Source organism: Prunus dulcis, chromosome 6 (assembly GCF_902201215.1).
Source record: "Prunus dulcis chromosome 6, ALMONDv2, whole genome shotgun sequence".
Taxonomy (NCBI): domain Eukaryota; kingdom Viridiplantae; phylum Streptophyta; class Magnoliopsida; order Rosales; family Rosaceae; genus Prunus; species Prunus dulcis.
Genome location: NC_047655.1, coordinates 6,221,801 through 6,241,450, shown reverse-complemented (window position 1 = coordinate 6,241,450; position 19,650 = coordinate 6,221,801). Strand labels below are relative to the sequence as shown.

The following is a 19,650-nucleotide window of genomic DNA, read 5'->3' as shown; positions in this document are numbered from 1 at the left end:
TTTCCCGGTATATATGTGCAACTTTAAATTGCTAGGAGAAGAAAAAAAGTTGTATGGTTTGTGGGGATGCAGGACGTTTTTATGAGAAATTTCTGTACTCTTTCCCATGAAATCTGGTCACGTGATTAGCACGTGAGTAATTGAATGTGAGCAGGAAGTTGTATTTAAAAAAAATGGGTAAGAAATGTCATGCCCCGTGATTGACTGAGTATGGTGGTGGAGTTAGAAATTTGTCATTATAAGAGCAATATAAAAACTCTTACACATACATATGTGGGTTAGGTTAATTTGTTAAAAATGTGTGTCCGCTTATTGCATTTAAGTTCACATCCCTATCCCTATAAATTATAGTAATTTAGAATATCACCTTATGAAGAAAAAGTCCTACAAACAAAAAACTTTTTGACACATTTTATTAAATATTTGCTCTTATAGTAATAGACTTGTAGTTCAAATAATTAAGAGTAACCCTTGTATTTGAGGTTTTGCGTTCGATTCAACCCTCCTTAAATATTGCACGTATTAAATAAAAAAACAGTTGCTCCTCCATTTAAAGAAAAACTCAAACAATAGAATCAACGTTGCATATTTAATACATTGAGAATAAAGAAAAAGTTACTGGGATCAATTGCCCCACTTGGCTTCGCCACTTAATTTGAGTGGCATGTAGCTCACAGTTAAAATATGTCATGTGTTGCAAGTTTTTTTTTGCCAATAATTTAAGTTTTGTAATCAATAATATGTTTAATTTGACGTTACCTGCCACTCAACGTGTAACACTATAGGCCAATCTAACAAGTTTCATATTATATGAAGGGTGACAAACAAATAGTAATATACCATGAGAGTTGAGGCCACAAGAACCTAAAAGTTCCTTTGTTTCATTGGACATTTGTCTTTGTTTGGAGAGAGACTCTTATGCAACGGGGATAATACTTTTTTCTATTCCTGACAAATAACACAATGACACATAAGATAACTTTTTCACTTGTCATTATGTTATTGACTGGAGATAGCAAAACAATGTTATTTCTGTTACAAGTAATTATTTTTTTTTTTCCTTTGGTTGTGAAGCAACCCGAGACCACAAATTGTGTTGGGACCTTGGACGTAAAAGGGAAAACGTAGCAAAAATAGAAGGAAGAAAGGAAAGTAAACAACTATATTTTCATTCATACTTTCTCCACCAAACAGACTGGTGTATATACAGCTAGCTTCGATTGCCAATTGGCAATCGGTTGAGAGAGAAACTAACCAACTCCTGAATATATGGGAAAAAGTAAAAAATCTTATTTTGGGGAAAATAGCTAGATGATCTCTTGGGCTAAGGCTATGGCCCAAGGGAAGGGTTGGATCCTAACAAATTGACCTTAAGTGCTTGAGTCATCATTGTGCCCAGAATTGGAAAAAGCCCAGAACCCAATTTGGGCCATAACCATGGGTCATGAGTCTCATGACCCAAATCAAACCCACAAACAGTTGAGAAATTGACAACAACATCAAAGTGTGTGTGAGAGAGAGAGAGAGAGAGAGAGAGAGAGAGAGAGATCCAGTGTGACGCAGACACGTCTAGGTTAGTCTGTGGCTCAATGGGTTCCTTTACAACTTTATAGCGACGCATGGTGGCATGAATCTCATGCCCTCCAACTCCAAGCAATAACAATCAATCACAATCGTTGGGACCATCTTGGTTCAATCTGCCAGACCACAGTGGGGCCTACCAGGAAAGAGGCAGTACTTAACGAACAATGGGGGTGTCTCTGATGTGATCCCATCAAGCCGTGAACGGATAAGATGTTTTGTAAAAAAAGGAGTTCACGTGGCCATGGGACCTACCACATGTGTGAGTACCACATAATTAATGTGTGAGTATCATATATTTACTTTACTTTAGCCTGGTTCATGTTGCCCTGATTTTAAATTGTAATTTGTGAAGGCTTTATCATTACCCAAAAAGAGTAAATAAATTTTAAAAAAATTGTAAATGCTTTATAAATAATCGTATGTACGACCAAATTATTTCTCCATATCATACAGTTATTTCTTATATTAATTAATGATTGAATTTATATATTTATTATTAGCTTCTTTGCACGTGCTTTTTATAGAGGTTTTTTTTAAAAATATTTTAGAATATTATCTGATTTTTCTTTTAATTTTAATTTTTTTAATATGACAAAGTGTGAATTTATCATATTATCTTCATTTAATTAATAATTTTAATTCTTAACGCTTGTATTAACCAAGGGCATTTTATGGTATTTTGAATATTTTACTATTTTCTACCTTTTGCTTTATATATACTAGCCTCTTCTTATGCGCTTTCGTGATTGCGAGAGGTTTTTTTAAAAAAAATTTAAATTTATTTAAAAATAAAAAAAGATAATGGCCAGTTGTGTTCTATAAAAATAGAATTCATTATCTGATTTTTCTTTTAATTTAATTTTTTTTCCTTTACACAATTATGTGTGTAGAAATAATTAAGAGTATTACAATATGTATCTAGCATTTCTTAATCATGATTTGAGTTATTGAAATAGCCCTTGTATACAACGAGTAAGGTTTTTCTCCCAATCTCAACTTGTATTGATCATGAACCAACAATCAACTTGTATCCATCATGAATAGATTTGGGTTTCTATTCCTCCTGTTCTTTGGATGATACCATAATTTTGAAAACTAGAAAAAAATTGAAAGAACGATTTTGAACAAGAAACTACATTTGCCAAGCATAAATAGATTCCTTAACTTCCTTAATTCACCCTTAGGGTACGTTTGGTGGGCCAATATAACTAGACTATCATACTAAAGCTAGTCACAACTAGATATCGAACAATATCATTCATGTGAGTCGAACTTGAAATTTCTTCCAATCAAGTCGAGACAAATACCACTACTTTGTTTACTTTTTGTATATGTGCTAGTTTCACCCGAGGACAATTGTGCTCCTACAACTACAACTATCTTTATCAAACTTTAAACAGTTATCCATAACTTTCACTTTGTAGTTACTGATTATGGAAAGGTTATCCAAGAACCTAGTAACGTTTTTAAGCCACCAGCTGCTTTTGAAGACCCAAAAAAGATAAACTTTTGGTTCTAAAAAAAATAGTAACAAAGTTACAAAACCTAATGATAATAACATTCGAGAAAGTTCTAGTCCCCATGAGCTGTGTGTGTATATGTGTGTGTATATATATATATATATATATCTCCTTTGTTTCTCTTTCCAATGCATAATCATAGAAATCTTACTTTCTATCTGGTCTCATATTTTGTACTACTTATCAAGAACATGAATACGTGCCAGTAGGGAGAGACACAAAAACATAAGAAGCATTGCTGAGCGAGCTCCCAACGTGCTGTGCTTGATGAAGGCCTCTTAGATCTGCTGCTGCTTTCTGCTTTCTGTTTCTGCTTCTATTTCTGCTTTTGTTGCTGCCTGCCAGCCCATTTCCACTCTGTAAATAAACCAGCCAGAAAATCTTTGAAGGTAAGAGAGATTTAGAAGCAGAGAAAACTATACATATAATATTAGAAGGTATGCAGTTTTGTTATAGGAATATGTGCAGGAGCCATGTGAGAGTTTGGTATGGGGAGGGATGGGAGGCCAAACCTTTCCGACAATCATTCTATCTTTCTTGTGTTTTCTCTAATCTTAGTCTCTTTGCCCATTAAAAGTGCTCCCTTGCCCATTATCTTCTCGTCCCCTTCTCTCTTCTTCCTCTCTCTCCCATCCCAATTATTTTTCTTCAAATAAACCCATCAAAATTAAGCTTATTTGCCATATATATGGAGTAGTTGAGTATATATTTATGTTCTTCTTAGGACAATTGTTTCTAACAGCAGCACACAAGTTCACTTGAGGTACTACTATTGCCATCTTATTTTCTTCTATTTCTTCAATTCTACAATAATATATTCCATCTGGGTTCCTCAGAAAATGGAAGAAAATTGAATCAAACAAGCTTTTAGGTTCAATGATGGTTTCAGTTCATCAACATGATCACTTCTTTTGTTTTTTTTTTTTCTGGAATCCTAGATTTTGATAAACTAAAACCATCATTGAAACTTTTTTTAATTTTATATAAATAACACGATGGATAACTACTTGAGCTACAAGTTTTTTTTTTTTTTTTTTTTCTTGAGACTTTATATGCCAAAGCCAAAATGATGCATAATTTACAAGGTGTCTGTTTAAATTCTGCATCTCTGCTTAATTTGGCTTGGCAAACTTATTGCCAAAGTTATTTCTTTATGTTGTGCCTATGTTTCAATGACTTACACAAACTAAGCTTTTGTCATGTGATCATGTCTTCTGTGAATTATTTCCCACTCATGGGCATGGCAAAAGCAAGACAGGACTGTGGTGGCACACACACCCAACCTAAGCTCCCACTCTGGCCTCTTGTTCAAGTGTTGGTACAGTTTGCCATTGAAATTCAAAGTGCATGCCAGCGTGTCTATTATTTCAGTCACCTAACTTGTCTCTCTTGGCCAAACTCTGCCCTTAGAAATATGAGGTGCTCAGAAGAGAACTATAATTCAACTGACACAAAGGCATCAGTTGGGTTATGTGATCTGAGACTTGAGATGACATAAACACCCCTTGAAATTCCTTCTATTTACTTTACTGATTTGTTTCTAAGTCCACATATCGATCCCAAAGTTTGCACATCACCACTCTTGTCCTGAGTCTATTGTTCATAAAGCCAGCCATCCGACACCAACTCTCACACACTGCAGCCCCACAAATGAGGCTCATTGAGTGCAAGGAAAATAAGCATTACTCCAAAATTGTCTATCACTTATGTGTGTTGACATGGATCATTCATTCTATTTCACTCCCATTTTTTGTAATATCTCCTAGGTGTTAGCCATATCGGGGTCCAACTTGCAATGTGTTGTCATTGTTAGAATCATTTACTTTTGTCCCATTTTAACTATTATATCCATGCGGAAAAGAAAAAATAATTAAATGAGATTTTATTTAGCTACATATAACTATGATCGAACGACAAAACTAGCAATAAACAATGAAATTAGTATGGTATTAACGAAATTATTAGATAATCTTTTTCATATGATTGATTTTTTGCAGAAATAATCTTTAAAGAAGTCCGATGATATAAATCAGAACTAATTAAGTATGTTGTATTGTCAGACTCTTTGAGTAATTTAGATTTACAACCTAACATCTGAATTATGATATAACACAATCTACTAGTATCAAAACATCATTTTCATGGACATGGTGATATAAACACACAACATTTGTTTAGATAAAATTATACAAGGTTTATATTGCAGGCTTTACTTATTTATTTTTCTTTTGTTATTTGATATTCATGCAGAGATAATATTATGGAAGACGAACCAGACACAACGCCACCCTCTCTCATCCCACCATTCCCAAGAGACTCACGCGGCTCCCTCGAAGTCTTCAACCCCTCCTCCTCCTCCACCTTCTCCACTTCCACCTCACCTTTCCGCTCCCAACACACGTGGCAAAGCTGGATAGACCCACTTGGTGGCACCACCCTCGAACCCGAGACGGTACCCAAACTCACCTCCAAGTCCACCAGAGCCGACGACATCACCACCTCATGGTTGGCCCTCAAGGACGACGACGCCCCCCCAACAGCCCCATCTCCACCGTCCATTCACCACACAATCTCCGCCGTCGACGGGAACGACAAGTCGTCCGCTCCCTCCGACGACGCTGCGCAGAGAGCCGCGGAGTGGGGGCTGGTGCTGAAGACGGACACCGAGACGGGGAGGCTGCAAGGGGTGGGCGCTCGGACCTCGGGAGGACCCGAAGACCCGAATCCCAAACCGGGTCAGAGCGCCGCAGCTTCTTCTAGAAGGACATCGAACAATTCGGTTCAGAGCTCCGGCGAGTTCTCATCGGACGACGTCTTCGGAGGGAAAGAGAGAGGGATACCGAGAGCTTCGAACGATTTGAAAGACGCGCTGTCGACGTTTCAGCAGACGTTCGTGGTTTCGGACGCTACCAAACCCGATTACCCGATTATGTACGCCAGCGCCGGGTTTTTCAAAATGACCGGGTACACTTCCAAAGAGGTTATCGGCAGAAACTGGTACTGTTTTACTGTTGTCGTTGTTTGTTTGTTTGTTTTTTTTACTGCAATATGATAGCCTAAATTATGATCTATTAATTTAATTTATTGAATATTTAAACTTGGATGCAAGCTCGGAAACTCATCACCCTTCTCATAATTCACTTTATATTAATTTAATTTATCGAAGAACTCAAACTTAAGTGCAATCGAACTTGGGTGCAAATGATAGCCTAGCATACTACACTGGCCAACTAGATTTGCTTGATCTTGAAGTGTTTTTACTGTGTTAAAGTTTTGTCGGGAGGGTTTTGTTAACGGTAATAACGGTCTGAATTGGGAGGAGGGTAGTTTTGACAATTTGGGATTTGTGGGGTCCACTGTTTGCAGCCGGTTTTTACAAGGAGCGGGCACGGACCCGGAAGACGTGGCGCAGATAAGGGAGGCTTTGGAAAGGAACACGAGTTACTGTGGGAGGCTACTGAATTATAAGAAAGATGGGACCCCTTTTTGGAATTTACTCACTATTGCCCCCATAAAGGACGAGACTGGGAAAGTTCTCAAATTCATTGGGTTAGTCTCTTTCTTTTTGGATCTTTTTTTCCGTCTTATATTTGAATATTAGTTTGACTTATTACCAATGTGTAAGCCAAACATGTTGAAACAATGATCTACTTAATAAAGTTGATAACAAAAATAATCTGCCTAAGTTACCGTTTAAATTGACAGTCTAACAGTATAACATATCAAATATGAAAAAAAGAGTTTAAATTCACATATGAAATAAGAGAAATTTTTTAATTGGTTTATGTAATCATGGGGTGTGGGGTAGTAGAATTTCTACTGTAGAAACATGCTAAAGCACCTGATTGACTGAGTAGCAGCAAGCGGCCAAACACACACATGTAAGTCTAATAATAATGATCCTACTTTTGTTCCAAACTGGGATTGTGGACCTTCCTGCTATGAACTTTGCCAAGTAGCCATGTATATGTTCTTGCTGCCATTCGAATTCGATACTCGATGGACGGTGATGGATGGACATGGACATGGACATGGAAGACAAGGGGGGAATGTTCGATGGGGAATTTTTTGCATGCATGGGATATAATTTTGATACGTTGTTTGCTGATTTGGCAGAATGCTAGTGGAGGTGAGCAAGCATACTGAGGGGTCCAAGGATAAGATGCTGCGTCCCAATGGATTGCCTGAGTCTTTGATTCGATATGATGGTACGTATTGTACCCTTCCCCTTTTCTTTTTGTTTTCTTTATCAGATTTTGTTGGGGCAAATAATTGAACCAATATTAGCCATGAACTACACTGTTTGATAAAAAATGATGAGACTGAGAAAGAAATTTGCTCCTGCGAGCCTTGCAATTACTACAAATATTCAAAAAAACAAAAACCATTTAATTCCGAATTGGAAATGGAGAAATCTGTATTTCTACAGAAAAGAATTTCTCATTCCCATTGTTGTCTCATTGGCATTGCAACCTCCCAAGTTGAAATTGTGGAACACTATAATTTTTGTTTCCAGCAAGAAGGTGGACACACTGTGAATTATCTTTATGTTATGTATTTTCTCTAAAGTAAGCCAGACCTTGAACGGTTTTGTAGTAGAGATCAACATAAATATTGTTAAACATAGTATTGCTTGCTACCAGTCAAAGGTTTTTGTGCTAAATTGCCATCAAACTCAAGCTTTTTTTTCTGCAAATATGGCACACTACCGGCATATTTGACATTGCCACTTGATGGATTAAGCGTGAATCATGACAATAATTGCCAGATTGTCTTAGTTTTTGAAGTGATAAGACATGGCATAAAACTCTTTTTCCAGTTTTTCTATGAGCTAACTGATAACTGGTCTTATTGCAGCTCGTCAGAAAGAAATGGCTTCAAATTCAGTATCTGAACTAGTGCAGGCAGTGAAAAGACCCCGGTCACTTAGTGAGTCAATGAATCACCCCTTGTTTAGAAAGTCAGGAGGTGGCCGGACAGAGGAGAGAACAGAAGTGCTAGCGAGGAGAAACTCAGAAAGTGTGGCTCCACCTAGACGGAATTCACGTGGAGATCATCCTAAAATCTCAATGCAGCGTATCAGCGAGTTGCCTGAAAAGAAACAGAAAAAAACTAGCCGACTTTCTTTCATGGGGTATAATTTAATTCACAACTTCAACATTCACTCTACATTCCTTAGTTGCACCTAATTAATTAGGCTTTTATTTTCCAATCCTATTTCTCCATGCTGTAGGAGGATTAGGAAAAGTCAAACCATTGAGGAAAGCTTTGACACTGGAGTTCCTGTGGATACCTATGAGAGTGACAATGATGAGGAGAGACCTGACAGTCTTGATGACAAAGTAAGACAAAAGGAAATGAGGAAGGGTATTGATCTTGCCACAACACTGGAACGTATAGAGAAAAACTTCGTCATTACTGATCCGAGGCTGCCTGATAATCCCATTGTAAGATTGCCATTTAAAACAATTGGCTTTATTTTAACAATGCTATACAAATTTTGTGATATGAATTTTCACCATCGAGATGAAGATGCAAGATGTAAGTATGTGATATCTCTGAGTGTTTGTATTTCAGATATTTGCATCTGACAGCTTCTTGGAGCTTACAGAGTACAGTCGCGAAGAAATATTAGGAAGCAACTGCAGGTGTGCTTATTTATAAACTATAAGTTCCCATTAGAGAGTACATTGGTGCCACTTAAACCTGAATGTAAATTGAATTTCATTTGAAAATGGCACTTTGAAAAAATTGGTAATTTAAACTTAGATATCTGAAATTCAATGCAATGGAAATGACTTCTGAAGATGTAGATGGTGTAATACAGATCATGAAGGGTACAATTGATACCTCCATGCTCTTTTCTACGTTCCTTTGGTAAATGCATTTCACCTACAAGCTAAGTTATTTTGCTGGTCTGGCAAGTGGCATTTAGGTGGTCAATGGTGCTAATAACCTTAATCAAAGGCATTTGCTTTTCCAGTGCTGATCATCCCAAAATTTTAGAACTTAGAAGAGCATTCTGATTCATGTTGTTGCTTTGGATGTCGTAGGTTCCTGCAAGGACCTGAGACTGATCCAGCAACTGTGAGGAAAATAAGAGATGCAATTGACAACCAGACTGAAGTTACTGTACAGCTCATCAATTATACGAAAAGTGGTATGCTTTCTTTTGCAATTTTGAATGTATATAGCATGAAAGTCTCAGTTCATTGTGGAAGGCCTAACATTATTTTTATAGTAATGCTAAATTTGAACTTGAACCCTAATAAAAAGTTAACTTTTACACTTTTGCTCTCAATCCAGGTAAAAAGTTCTGGAACGTGTTTCATCTGCAGCCTATGCGTGATCAAAAGGTACTCTCTCCGATAATCTTTAGATGAAAGAAAACACTCTTACTGTTTGATAATAAAAAACAAACATACAAATACCAACAACAGAAAAGATGGTGGAACCGAATGACATATGACATTTTACTTGTTTATGTAAACAGGGGGAAGTTCAATATTTTATTGGGGTACAACTAGATGGCAGTGAGCATATTCAGCCTCTGAACAACTCTATTCCTGAAGATACCGTAAAAGAGAGTGAAAAACTGGTCTGAACTTTCTACATAATTTTCATTTCTATTTTATATTCCTAAATTATGCTCTTGAATGTCTTTCCAGTGTTAAACTTATTGTATACAATATACATCAGGATTTATAAGTTTTACAAATTTGCTTGATGTCTACTGTCAGGTCAGAGCAACTGCAGAAAATGTTGATGACGCAGCGAGAGAACTTCCTGATGCAAATATGGTAATGGCTTGTTGTTAATCCATGTCTTTCTAAAATATTACAGGTTGAACAAATTTGACAGCAGTTTTCTCTACCTGCAGAAACCAGAAGATCTGTGGATGAACCATTCAAAAGTTGTTCACCCAAAGCCTCATAGAAAGAATAGCCCCTCTTGGAGAGCCATCGAAAAGGTATTGATTTTTTCAGTTATGCATGGGTTAGTGGGCAGCATGTAATGGAAAAACACATCTCTCTTTTTCATAAATCCATTATTATTAATTTGGTTCACAAGTATACTATCAGTTGACAAACATAAGATGGATTTATCTTCTACACAAATTGTTTAAAACAAGTACCAGGGCTTTCTTCTATTGTGTTTCTTGAATATCTTCATCCGCTATATCATGGTAGATTTCTGAGTAAACCCTGATATTGCAGATTCTAGATAGTGGAGAGCAGATAGGATTGAAACATTTTAGGCCTATAAAGCCCTTGGGATCTGGTGATACTGGCAGGTTCGTATTTTCTTTTGTCGCATTTTTACCTCAGATTTTCAGTATTAGTACATGGAAATTGAGGAATTTTAATTACTTGGTGGATCTGATTCAAATCCATTGAGTGATAAAACTTATAGATCTTTAATATTAACTTCTCATGCCATGTTTTAACTAAATTTCATGCCTCCCTGGCATGGAGTAAGAACAGTTTTTTAAATTGTGAACTCAGCTTAATCATTCAACATTATATGTGCTTATGTCAGTGTACATTTGGTGGAACTCTGTGGAACTGGCCACTACTTCGCAATGAAGGCTATGGATAAGGGGATCATGCTCAATCGTAACAAGGTACGTAGTGAAAATCTGAAACTGATTTTGTGTACCCTGCTTACCTTGTTTTTACTCATCATTAGGAGTCAAGTTTTTAGGAACATTTTATACTGCCACTTTCATATCTCTTTACAGGACTCCTTTCGTTCCTTTCTTGCAGGTGCACAGAGCTTGTGCAGAGAGAGAGATCCTCGACGTGTTGGATCACCCTTTTCTTCCTGCATTGTATGCTTCATTTCAGGTTAGAAACTCTAGTATAAATAATACCTGTAAAAAGATAGTTATAAATTACTGATAATTGGAGGAACTGTCAGGACGTACTGCTGGTGATAATTATTTGATTAAGCACCCTAGAGAGAAACCTTTGCTTGCAATTGTAAATTCATTTCTTGCTTTTGGCTCATTGCTTTTAGCTTGCTGGTTTTCAAGTTTCCAAGAGTCAATGATGTTGCTTTACTTACATACGCATTTCTTCAAACTCCAACATCTATAAATTCTTTGCAGACCAAAACACATGTTTGCCTGATTACTGATTACTACCCTGGTGGAGAACTCTTCGTGCTTTTGGATAGACAACCCAGGAAGGTCCTTAAGGAAGATTCTGTGAGGTAAATTACATGAAAAAAGATAATAATTCTTAGGTAAAAGACACAATTGGAAATTTTTTATGAGAATTTTGAGCAGAAAACATGGTTTCGAAAGCAGCTGCACTTTCATTGCTGCTAAATAAATAATATCTAATTTTAGTTGGTCAAATGTGTGCTACTTTGATTCCCATTCTATGGTCTTACGAATTTCTTTATTAAGAACTGACTGAATTCTGTGTTGTGTTGTTGATGCTTGTAGATTTTATGTTACAGAGGTAGTTGTTGCATTGGAGTATCTTCACTGTCTGGGTAAGTTGTGTGCATCATTCACACATCTTTTTTAATTTAATATATGCATATAAATAAGGACAATGACGCGATTACGCAATACGAATTAATATTTAATATTTAAAGAAATTTTTATTTGACAGCATGAATTTTTAAAATATTAATTAAACCAAATTCAAGTTTGTAGTGGAATATTTCATATATAACTTCCCAGCATATTAATATGCAGTTCCCTGACAAAGTATAGTAATCACATATGTATGCTTCCATCTTCAACTTATTATATTGACCCTTCTGGTTTTCTTCCTTGTAGGTATAATTTACAGGGATTTGAAGCCTGAAAATGTTTTACTTCAGAGCAATGGGCATGTGTCCCTGACAGATTTTGATTTATCCTGTTTAACATCTTGCAAACCGCAGGTATCGCACCTGTTAATCTTCTTACTTTGGAGATTTATTATTTAAAGAAAAAATAATTGAAAGAAAAATTCCTTGATATTTTTAGACGAGAAAAAGTCTTTTCCACTCCTTGGTTTTGTTTAAAATATAAAAGGTTAAATTGACCCCATTCTATTTCATCTTATTGGCACCTCCTAGAGTTGTTATTAACTGGGTTGTGTTCTTCTTTAAGCTTTTACTCCCAAGCATAAACGAAAAGAAAAAACAACATAAAGGTCAACAGAATCCAATCTTCATGGCTGAACCAATGAGAGCATCAAATTCCTTTGTTGGCACTGAAGAGTACATAGCTCCGGTCTGACACTTTTCCATGATCTTTTTAATTATTTTTCTTAATAGTTCCTTGATTGAAGAAATGCACGCTTCATGCCCTTATCTTGAAATAACCAACACCTTTTTTTTTCAATAGGAAAAGTGCATGACATAAGCACCAGTAACACAAATTATTGAACTTGGATATTTCTCTGTTGCATATGCTATGATGAATTCCCTAGTTATGTTCCCTTCTATAACATGCCACAGGAAATCATTCAGTTGCTAGTTATACATGAGAAATCTCCATGTTTAGTTGCTTAAGCTTCCTCTGGTTTGATTTCTAGTCATACAGAAAGTGAAAACATCTTGATGAAGTTCATAACATATTAAATATAGCTAGGCTTGAAAGTTTTTAATCCAGTTACCATTAGGAGTTTGGTTGCTAAGGTCTAACTTTCTAGTTGTGCTAGTTAAAGTGTAGAAATTTAACGTGGAATCAAGTCGTATAGAACCCTGATCAGCAGGAAGGAAATAGGAAATTTATCCTTTGCTTCCGATACCCTCCCATCTCAATGGAATTTTGTTTCATTATACCTTCCAGATGATTTAATGTTCTACAGTTGTAAGTTTATAAAGGTATAGAAATCTTATGTAGGATAAAAGTAAAATAAAATTCCCATCATCAGGAAGTAAGAAGATATACTTGTCCTTGTTTCTCAAATGAGATGGTTTCACCAAAACTGTTTCATTAACTTTGCTGATGAGATGTTTCTCTCTTCACAATTAAATTGCGAATAGATTATAACTTTCAAGTTATGTCAAACTTTAGGATCTTTATATTGACTGCTCTATGTATTTTCCACTTGCAGGAAATCATAACTGGAGCAGGCCATACTAGTGCAGTGGACTGGTGGGCTCTTGGTAAGTAATTTATTCTATTTTGTGTTCAACGATTCTTTCTACTTATAATATGTAACCTGTGCATAAGAATGATGAGGAAATATCTTCACCTCCTCATCATGGGAATGCCGTAACTCTTCAAATTTGTTACTGAATTTGCATGAGTTGTGCATCAAATGACTGGACTCTAAACAAGCAAGCATATAGTAGCATTTACTTCAGCACAAACACATGCAAGACTAAATTTAAACTAATCACCTTCCATCCAGCATCTTAATTTGCTGATCTACTGCATCTTTTTTTAGGTATTCTTATCTATGAAATGCTCTATGGCTATACACCATTCAGGGGGAAAACAAGGCAAAAGACATTTGCCAATATTCTTCACAAGGATCTTAAGTTTCCAGGAAGTATATCGGTGAGATTTACTGTTTGCATGTATGCATGTACATACCTATATAAATGTGTATTTCTTTGCATATATATGTCTGTATGTGCATATGCGTCTCAAAACGTATTTATGATTGTTTGTATGTTGTAGTTGGAGGAGTCATTAGGATCTATAGAAAATAGCAGTTCATAGAACATAGACTTTATTTTTCCTTACCAAACTAGAGTTCTGAGTTAAACACATATTGAAAATACAGAGTGAAAACTTACCTCTCTATACGCTAAAGGCATTGTGTCTTAATGCAGGCAAGTCTTCAAGCAAAGCAGTTAATGTATCGGTTGTTGCACCGCGATCCCAAAAATAGACTGGGCTCACAGGAAGGAGCAAATGAAATTAAGCGCCACCCCTTCTTCAAGGGTGTCAACTGGGCTCTCGTTCGCTGCATGGTAACACCAAAAACCTTGCAAAATGCAATGCATGAAGTATAAAATGTATCATATATGTGAATTGTAATTCAAGCTTATAAATTAAGAAAATTCAATAAGGTTATACTAATGTGCAGAAACCTCCTCAACTCGATCTGCCTCTCTTTGCAAAAACTGAAGCCGAAAAGGAAGCAAATGCTGTGGATCCTGAGATGCAAGATTTACAGACAAACATTTTCTAAAAGGTTTATGCTGTTGCCAGCATGATTTACACCTTGTTTGCTTTCTCAATTAGAAATATCATCTGCTGCACATTTGAGTACTTGAACTGCATCTCACTTGCGAAACCACAAAGACAGGCTCTGGAAAACCCCCATCATCTTGCTGAAGAATTCAGGTCAAACTAATTGATCTGCTTGTGCGTTAAGGTTGACAATATTTCATAGAGGGCTAATCTTGGAGGCTGTTGCACTTTGTTGATGGAACTTGATCAGGGTTTTAACCATTGTTTTGTGTGATGTCTGCGAAGTGTAATGTTTCTGTAATCTATGTCAGTTTGTACTCTAAAAGTTTTGTAAATAAATTATATTCATTCATCCTGTTTGTTTATGTTTCTGTCCTTCTTAATCTATGCATGTTCTCTACTTCTTTGTTCACCATCGCTCAATTCTACTATGAATGGAACACCAGATGTCCTGTCTCAACAACAAATTCAAGTTTGCATTTTTTTCTCATGCTTCTCTGAGTTTGAATAAATGCATATCCAAACGTAGACACATAGACATTCGGATATCAAAACTTAAGCTGTCAGGGAAAGAGCCAACAATATATAGTCTCTTCCTACTTGTGAAGAGGCCGAGAAGCAGACAAATGTAGATGGACAGAAATGATTAGATACACAGCCCCCTTCACCATTCACTTTGCAAATCAACAAAGAAGTGAACAATAAGAACGGGTGGTTTCGAACAAAGACGTCGTGTAAATAGAGCTCTAATACTATGTCAGACAAAGATGGGAACCTAAAAGAAACTGTTAGGTAACATTCACAGGGTTTTTCTTGGTTGTTTTAGAACTGTATAAAACAACCAATCGAAAAGTCATAACGAATAGTAATGCTTTGGAAAAGTTCGTAGGAAAGCATCCAAAATATTTAGCTGAAATATCACATCTCCTTTTCATTAAACTTTTGAAAGTCTGTTGTCATGTTTGTTGAGTCCGACAAAAGTATTGAGAGCGAGAGAGAAAGAGACATTAATTTCTCTAATTCTGTCGTGTGGAACTTTTGTATGTATAGAAATCTTCAAATCGATCATGAGTAACAAGAATGTCACAAAATGCCAGTTTGTTGTGATCTGAATGTTAAAAACATGGTCAAAGCTCTCCCAACAAATTGTTGTATATGCATATGCACCTGTGGGTCTTTTGTCATGTGGTGAGTCCCACAGAAGAAGAAGGGTTTTATTTTTCTTTCTTTAAAAAAAAAAGAAAAAAAAAAGAAGGTATTTTTTAGTGAGAAGCAATGCATACCAAAATTGTTGCAAGCTGCTCATGCGGAAGCTCCAAGCAACCAACAGTCACCCTACTAGTTAATGCTTCTTTCTCACACACAGGGAGAGGTAGCTCTAGTTTTATGTACATCTTTACCTATTTCTTTGCATTTATTGGGCGGTTTATCTTAAGCCTCATTCTTTGACCAAGAATTAATAATCTCAAGCCTCATTCTATTATATATTATTGACTTTGCACAAGAAAGCCAATGGGGCAACCCTTGCACCCCACAATGATGCCTTCTTGGTGCTGTCTTGAATATCCTTGCTCGGTTTGGTCCACCCATGTGGCTCTTGATTTTGTTTTATGAATTATTATCATGCTTGGTTGTAACATTCATTGTTAATTCTTATATGGCATTCCCTCCCATCCAAGTCATCTTTGCATCCCCTACTACCTTAAAAGTAAATCATCTTTACATAAACAAAGGATAATGCTATCGTCAATCGTTAACGGGCACAATTTTTTACTATTGAACACATAAAATTCCCACAATACATTAGCAGTTAAAAATCAACGATTAGCATAGCACACGCTGGACAAAGCAATGGCATTGCCATACATAATGCAAGTAAGTTATATAAAACTTTTGTTAAGTTAGATTGAACCCAAATGAATGTTTCACATCTGAGACACGCCCTTAAGATTAGGGGGGCAATCATTGGGTAGTTTGTTGCAAGGGCAGGCTTATAGCATCAGGCATTAAACATATGACAGTGTGTACTACTGCACAGAAAGCTCAGACTTCTTCTGCTCCCATTTTTATATCCCAAATTTCTAGGTCCTCCTCTGCAACTCTCTCTCTCTTTTTTATCAATCCCCAGCCAAAACAGAAAAATAAAAAATAAAAAGGAAAAAAAAGAAGAAAAAAATCTCACATTGTTATCATTATTATCATCATTGTTACCAACTGTGATTATTGTTTACTAACATCAGGATTTGCACTCTCTGCAGTCTGCTCTGCACCAAACAAACATAAAGAATCTCCAACCTACTGGGCTAAACCAAAGCCATTATCACCAAACATCCAAGATCAAAAATCAAAACAAACTAAAACCCATCTAAAATAAGTTTGTAAGATCCATTTTACAGAAAAGAAGAGGCACAAATAAACTAATGGGTAGCATCAGCATGGCCACTGTCCTCTGACAGCTTCATATTTTTTCTAATGAAGTTTAGCACTTATAAGCAGAGACTGAGCCATTTAATAAAAGATTATTTATATCATACATATGGGTCCATAGCCTCCTTCCTCTTCCTCCTCCATACCCATAATTACAGCAAAGCAAACAAAACAAAAAAGGTACCCAGTGTGCAGCTATTTTAGTCCCCTCCCTAATAATGCTACCTTCTTCCTTTTACAAAAGAAACAGTTTTTTTTCTTTTTTTCTTAGGTTCGTTATTAAACATTTACACCATTAACAGACCTCTCTCTCTCTCTCTCTCTCTCTCTCTCTCTCTCTCTCTCTCTCTCAATCTTCTTGGATTCCTACTCTCCACTTTCCCGGAAAATATTTTACTTCTACTTCCCAGGAAACTATTCTTTATTAATTACCCTCTTCACTCTCTCTTCTCTCCACACCCCCATAATTTTCCTCTTCACTCACTCTCTCTCTCTCTCTACTTTCCCAGAAAATTTCATTTCTTGATTGATTTTCTTACCCACTTCACTCTCTCTCCAATCCTCCAAGAACCCATCACTTGAATCCCAATACCTGGTTTCTTGCTCAGCCATTCAACTCTCAGTGAGCTCCCAGAGCTCCAATGGCCGGCGAGAACGCTCTGAAATCTCGAGAGGTCTCAGCCATGATCAAACAGGGCTTCATCTCCGATCAAACGCTCTCATTCTCACCATCAAGATCCATATCCAAGCTCTACTCTCCCACTTCCTCGCCCTCCAAGACCCTCTCTTCTCCTCCCCCACCACCTCAACTCGCCGGGTCGACTCAGTCTTTAACTCGCCCGAGTCAGTCCCAAACGCTCTACGAGATGATGTCCGATGAGCAACACCGAGACTCCAAGCTCGCAGACCGAAAAGTCCACGAAAAAGTCCACAAACTCCTCCAAAACGCACCGTTCCGAAACCCCAATTGGGGAGGGCTAGTATCCGGTGACGTGAGGCTCACTGTGGTAGCCAAGGACGGGTTCAGGGTCACCATGGACGTGCACAAGAGCGTTTTGGCCGCGAAAAGCCGGTTTTTCGCCGATAAGCTCCGAAAAGATCGCGGGGTTTCTCACTGTGTCGAGATTTCGGACTGCGACGATGTTGAGGTGTATGTGGAAACTGTGGTGTTGATGTATTGTGAAGATTTGAAGAGGAGGTTGATGGGCGAGGAGGTCTCTAGGGTTTTGGGCTTGCTAAAGGTATGTGCTTTGGCTTTTACTTTTGCCTTTTCTTGACTGTAGCTATCAGCATTTCTATTTCTGGTTTGTCTTATCCTGTGTTTGGTTGCTGAGAAAGTGTTTGGGTGAGGCAGAAATCTTTTGTTTGGTTACTGGTTTTCACTTTTGAGATAAATGGTATAAGTGTGAATACCAGGAAAAATTCTGTCAGTTAAGCTTACTGAACAAGTCTCTGTCTTTGAGCAATGTGTAAAAGCTACATGAAATTTGAAAATAAGCAAAACTAATTTTACCAAAATTAGAGAAATAAAGAAAATTAACTTGATATATCATAAAAATAGTACAAACGAAAAAACCAATAACGTTTTTAAAAACAAACAGTCCCATCTTCCATTTTGCAGTGCAAAAGATTGTATTTTTGTTCTTCATTTTTTTTTTTGGGGGTTTTTTTGCTGTCTGATTTTAGCTGGGTAGCTGTATTAATTTGGGTTCTTGAGGATATTTTTGGACTATAAGGAAGAGTAATATGTTTTTTGTTCATTGAGTTTGCGATGTTGAATATTTGTACAATTACTTTTGTGTTGTAGGTATCTGCTGCTATCATGTATGATGAGGGGATTGGCTCATGCTTGGAGTATTTGAAAGCTGTTCCATGGTCTGAGGAAGAAGAGGGGAAAGTTATATCTCAGCTCAATGAACTTCAGCTTCATGATGACTTGGCCAGTGAAGTTCTCCTCAGAGTGTCATCTGAACCATCCACTTCTGCAAGAGCCGATGAGATCTTTATGAGACTGCTGACCGGTGTTCTTCAAGCAAAAGACGATAGGGCTCGTCGGGAAATGAAGACTCTCATCTCTCGGTTGCTTAGAGAAGATGCAGCCAGTGGCAGCAATAATAGGCTTGATGTCTCTAAAGAAACCCTTTACCACCTTTGCCATCGGTGTCTGAGTTCTCTTGTCCTGTGCTTATCTGAAGCCACGGGCATGGATGACAGTAGGAGGGATCGCGGGGTTTTGATGGCGGAGATAGCAAGAGAAGCTGATAACATGCAGTGGATTGTTGATATTCTGGTAGACAAGAAAATGGGTGATGAGTTTGTGAAATTGTGGGCTGATCAGAAGGAGCTCGCAGTCCTCCATTCAAAGATCCCAACCATGTACCGACATGAAATCAGTAGAATCACTGCTCAGCTATGCATTGCAATTGGGAGCAGACAATTGCTTGTGCCCAAAGAAACAAGATTTTCTTTGCTATCTACATGGCTAGAAGCTCTTTATGAAGACTTTGGATGGATGAGGAGGGCTTCTTTTAGATCTATTGATAAGAAACTGGTTGAAGAGGGGATAAGCCAAACCATTCTTACACTGCCCTTGCAGCAGCAACAGGGTATCTTGCTCAGTTGGTTTGATAGATTTCTAAACAAGGGCGACGACTGTCCAAACATTCAGAAGGCATTTGAGGTCTGGTGGAGACGAGCTTTTATCAAACATGTGTCGGAGCAGGAAAATACCCAGTTGCAAATAACTGTGTGTGATTATCCAAGCTGAACCAAGTTCACAAAATCAACATTTCTTTAGTTTTCTGGATCAGTCTTTGTATATTCTTCTCCTGCTTTAATCAATCCTTCTGGAGTGGCGCTATTGCCATATCTTATCCTACTCTACCATCATTTTCTAATAAATTTTGTTAATTACAATTAATCCTTGCATAAAATTACTTTAGAGAACATCTTTTAGAAAAAGAG

At 37.1% G+C, this 19,650-nt stretch overlaps 2 protein-coding genes across 4 annotated transcripts; both read left to right on the top strand.

Moving 5' to 3' along the window:
- Positions 1–3,233: 3,233 nt before the first annotated feature.
- Positions 3,234–14,644, top strand: LOC117630053 (phototropin-1). Of its 3 annotated transcripts, none has more exons than XM_034362779.1 (23): positions 3,234–3,493; positions 5,355–6,101; positions 6,471–6,653; positions 7,221–7,312; positions 7,962–8,238; positions 8,338–8,551; positions 8,682–8,752; positions 9,158–9,264; positions 9,411–9,460; positions 9,598–9,702; positions 9,845–9,904; positions 9,985–10,074; positions 10,322–10,398; positions 10,644–10,728; positions 10,871–10,951; positions 11,215–11,318; positions 11,557–11,606; positions 11,899–12,005; positions 12,217–12,339; positions 13,169–13,220; positions 13,505–13,617; positions 13,896–14,036; positions 14,153–14,644. In XM_034362779.1, exons 2-23 carry the CDS (start codon positions 5,365–5,367, stop codon positions 14,255–14,257), a joined length of 3,024 nt encoding a protein of 1,007 aa, XP_034218670.1. In that variant the 5' UTR covers positions 3,234–3,493; positions 5,355–5,364; the 3' UTR covers positions 14,258–14,644. The 3 variants fall into 3 exon arrangements, with proteins under 3 accessions (XP_034218670.1, XP_034218668.1, XP_034218667.1); XM_034362777.1 differs by lacking the exon at positions 3,234–3,493 and adding an exon at positions 3,571–3,867; XM_034362776.1 differs by lacking the exon at positions 3,234–3,493 and adding an exon at positions 4,504–4,523.
- Positions 14,645–16,858: 2,214 nt separating this feature from the next.
- On the top strand, positions 16,859–19,606 carry LOC117629743 (BTB/POZ domain-containing protein At5g60050). The gene is made up of 2 exons (XM_034362336.1): positions 16,859–17,927; positions 18,494–19,606. Exons 1-2 carry the CDS (start codon positions 17,328–17,330, stop codon positions 19,451–19,453), a joined length of 1,560 nt encoding a protein of 519 aa, XP_034218227.1. The 5' UTR covers positions 16,859–17,327; the 3' UTR covers positions 19,454–19,606.
- Positions 19,607–19,650: the final 44 nt, after the last annotated feature.

Coding starts and splice junctions, on each gene's coding strand:
- LOC117630053 (XM_034362776.1), top strand. Junction 10,399..10,643: donor GGATCTGGTGATACTGGCAG/GTTCGTATTTTC, acceptor TGCTTATGTCAG/TGTACATTTGGTGGAACTCT. Junction 10,952..11,214: donor CATTGTATGCTTCATTTCAG/GTTAGAAACTCT, acceptor AATTCTTTGCAG/ACCAAAACACATGTTTGCCT.
- LOC117629743 (XM_034362336.1), top strand. CDS start 17,328: ATGGCCGGCGAGAACGCTCTGAAATCTCGAGAGGTCTCAGCCATGATC. Junction 17,928..18,493: donor GGGTTTTGGGCTTGCTAAAG/GTATGTGCTTTG, acceptor TTTGTGTTGTAG/GTATCTGCTGCTATCATGTA.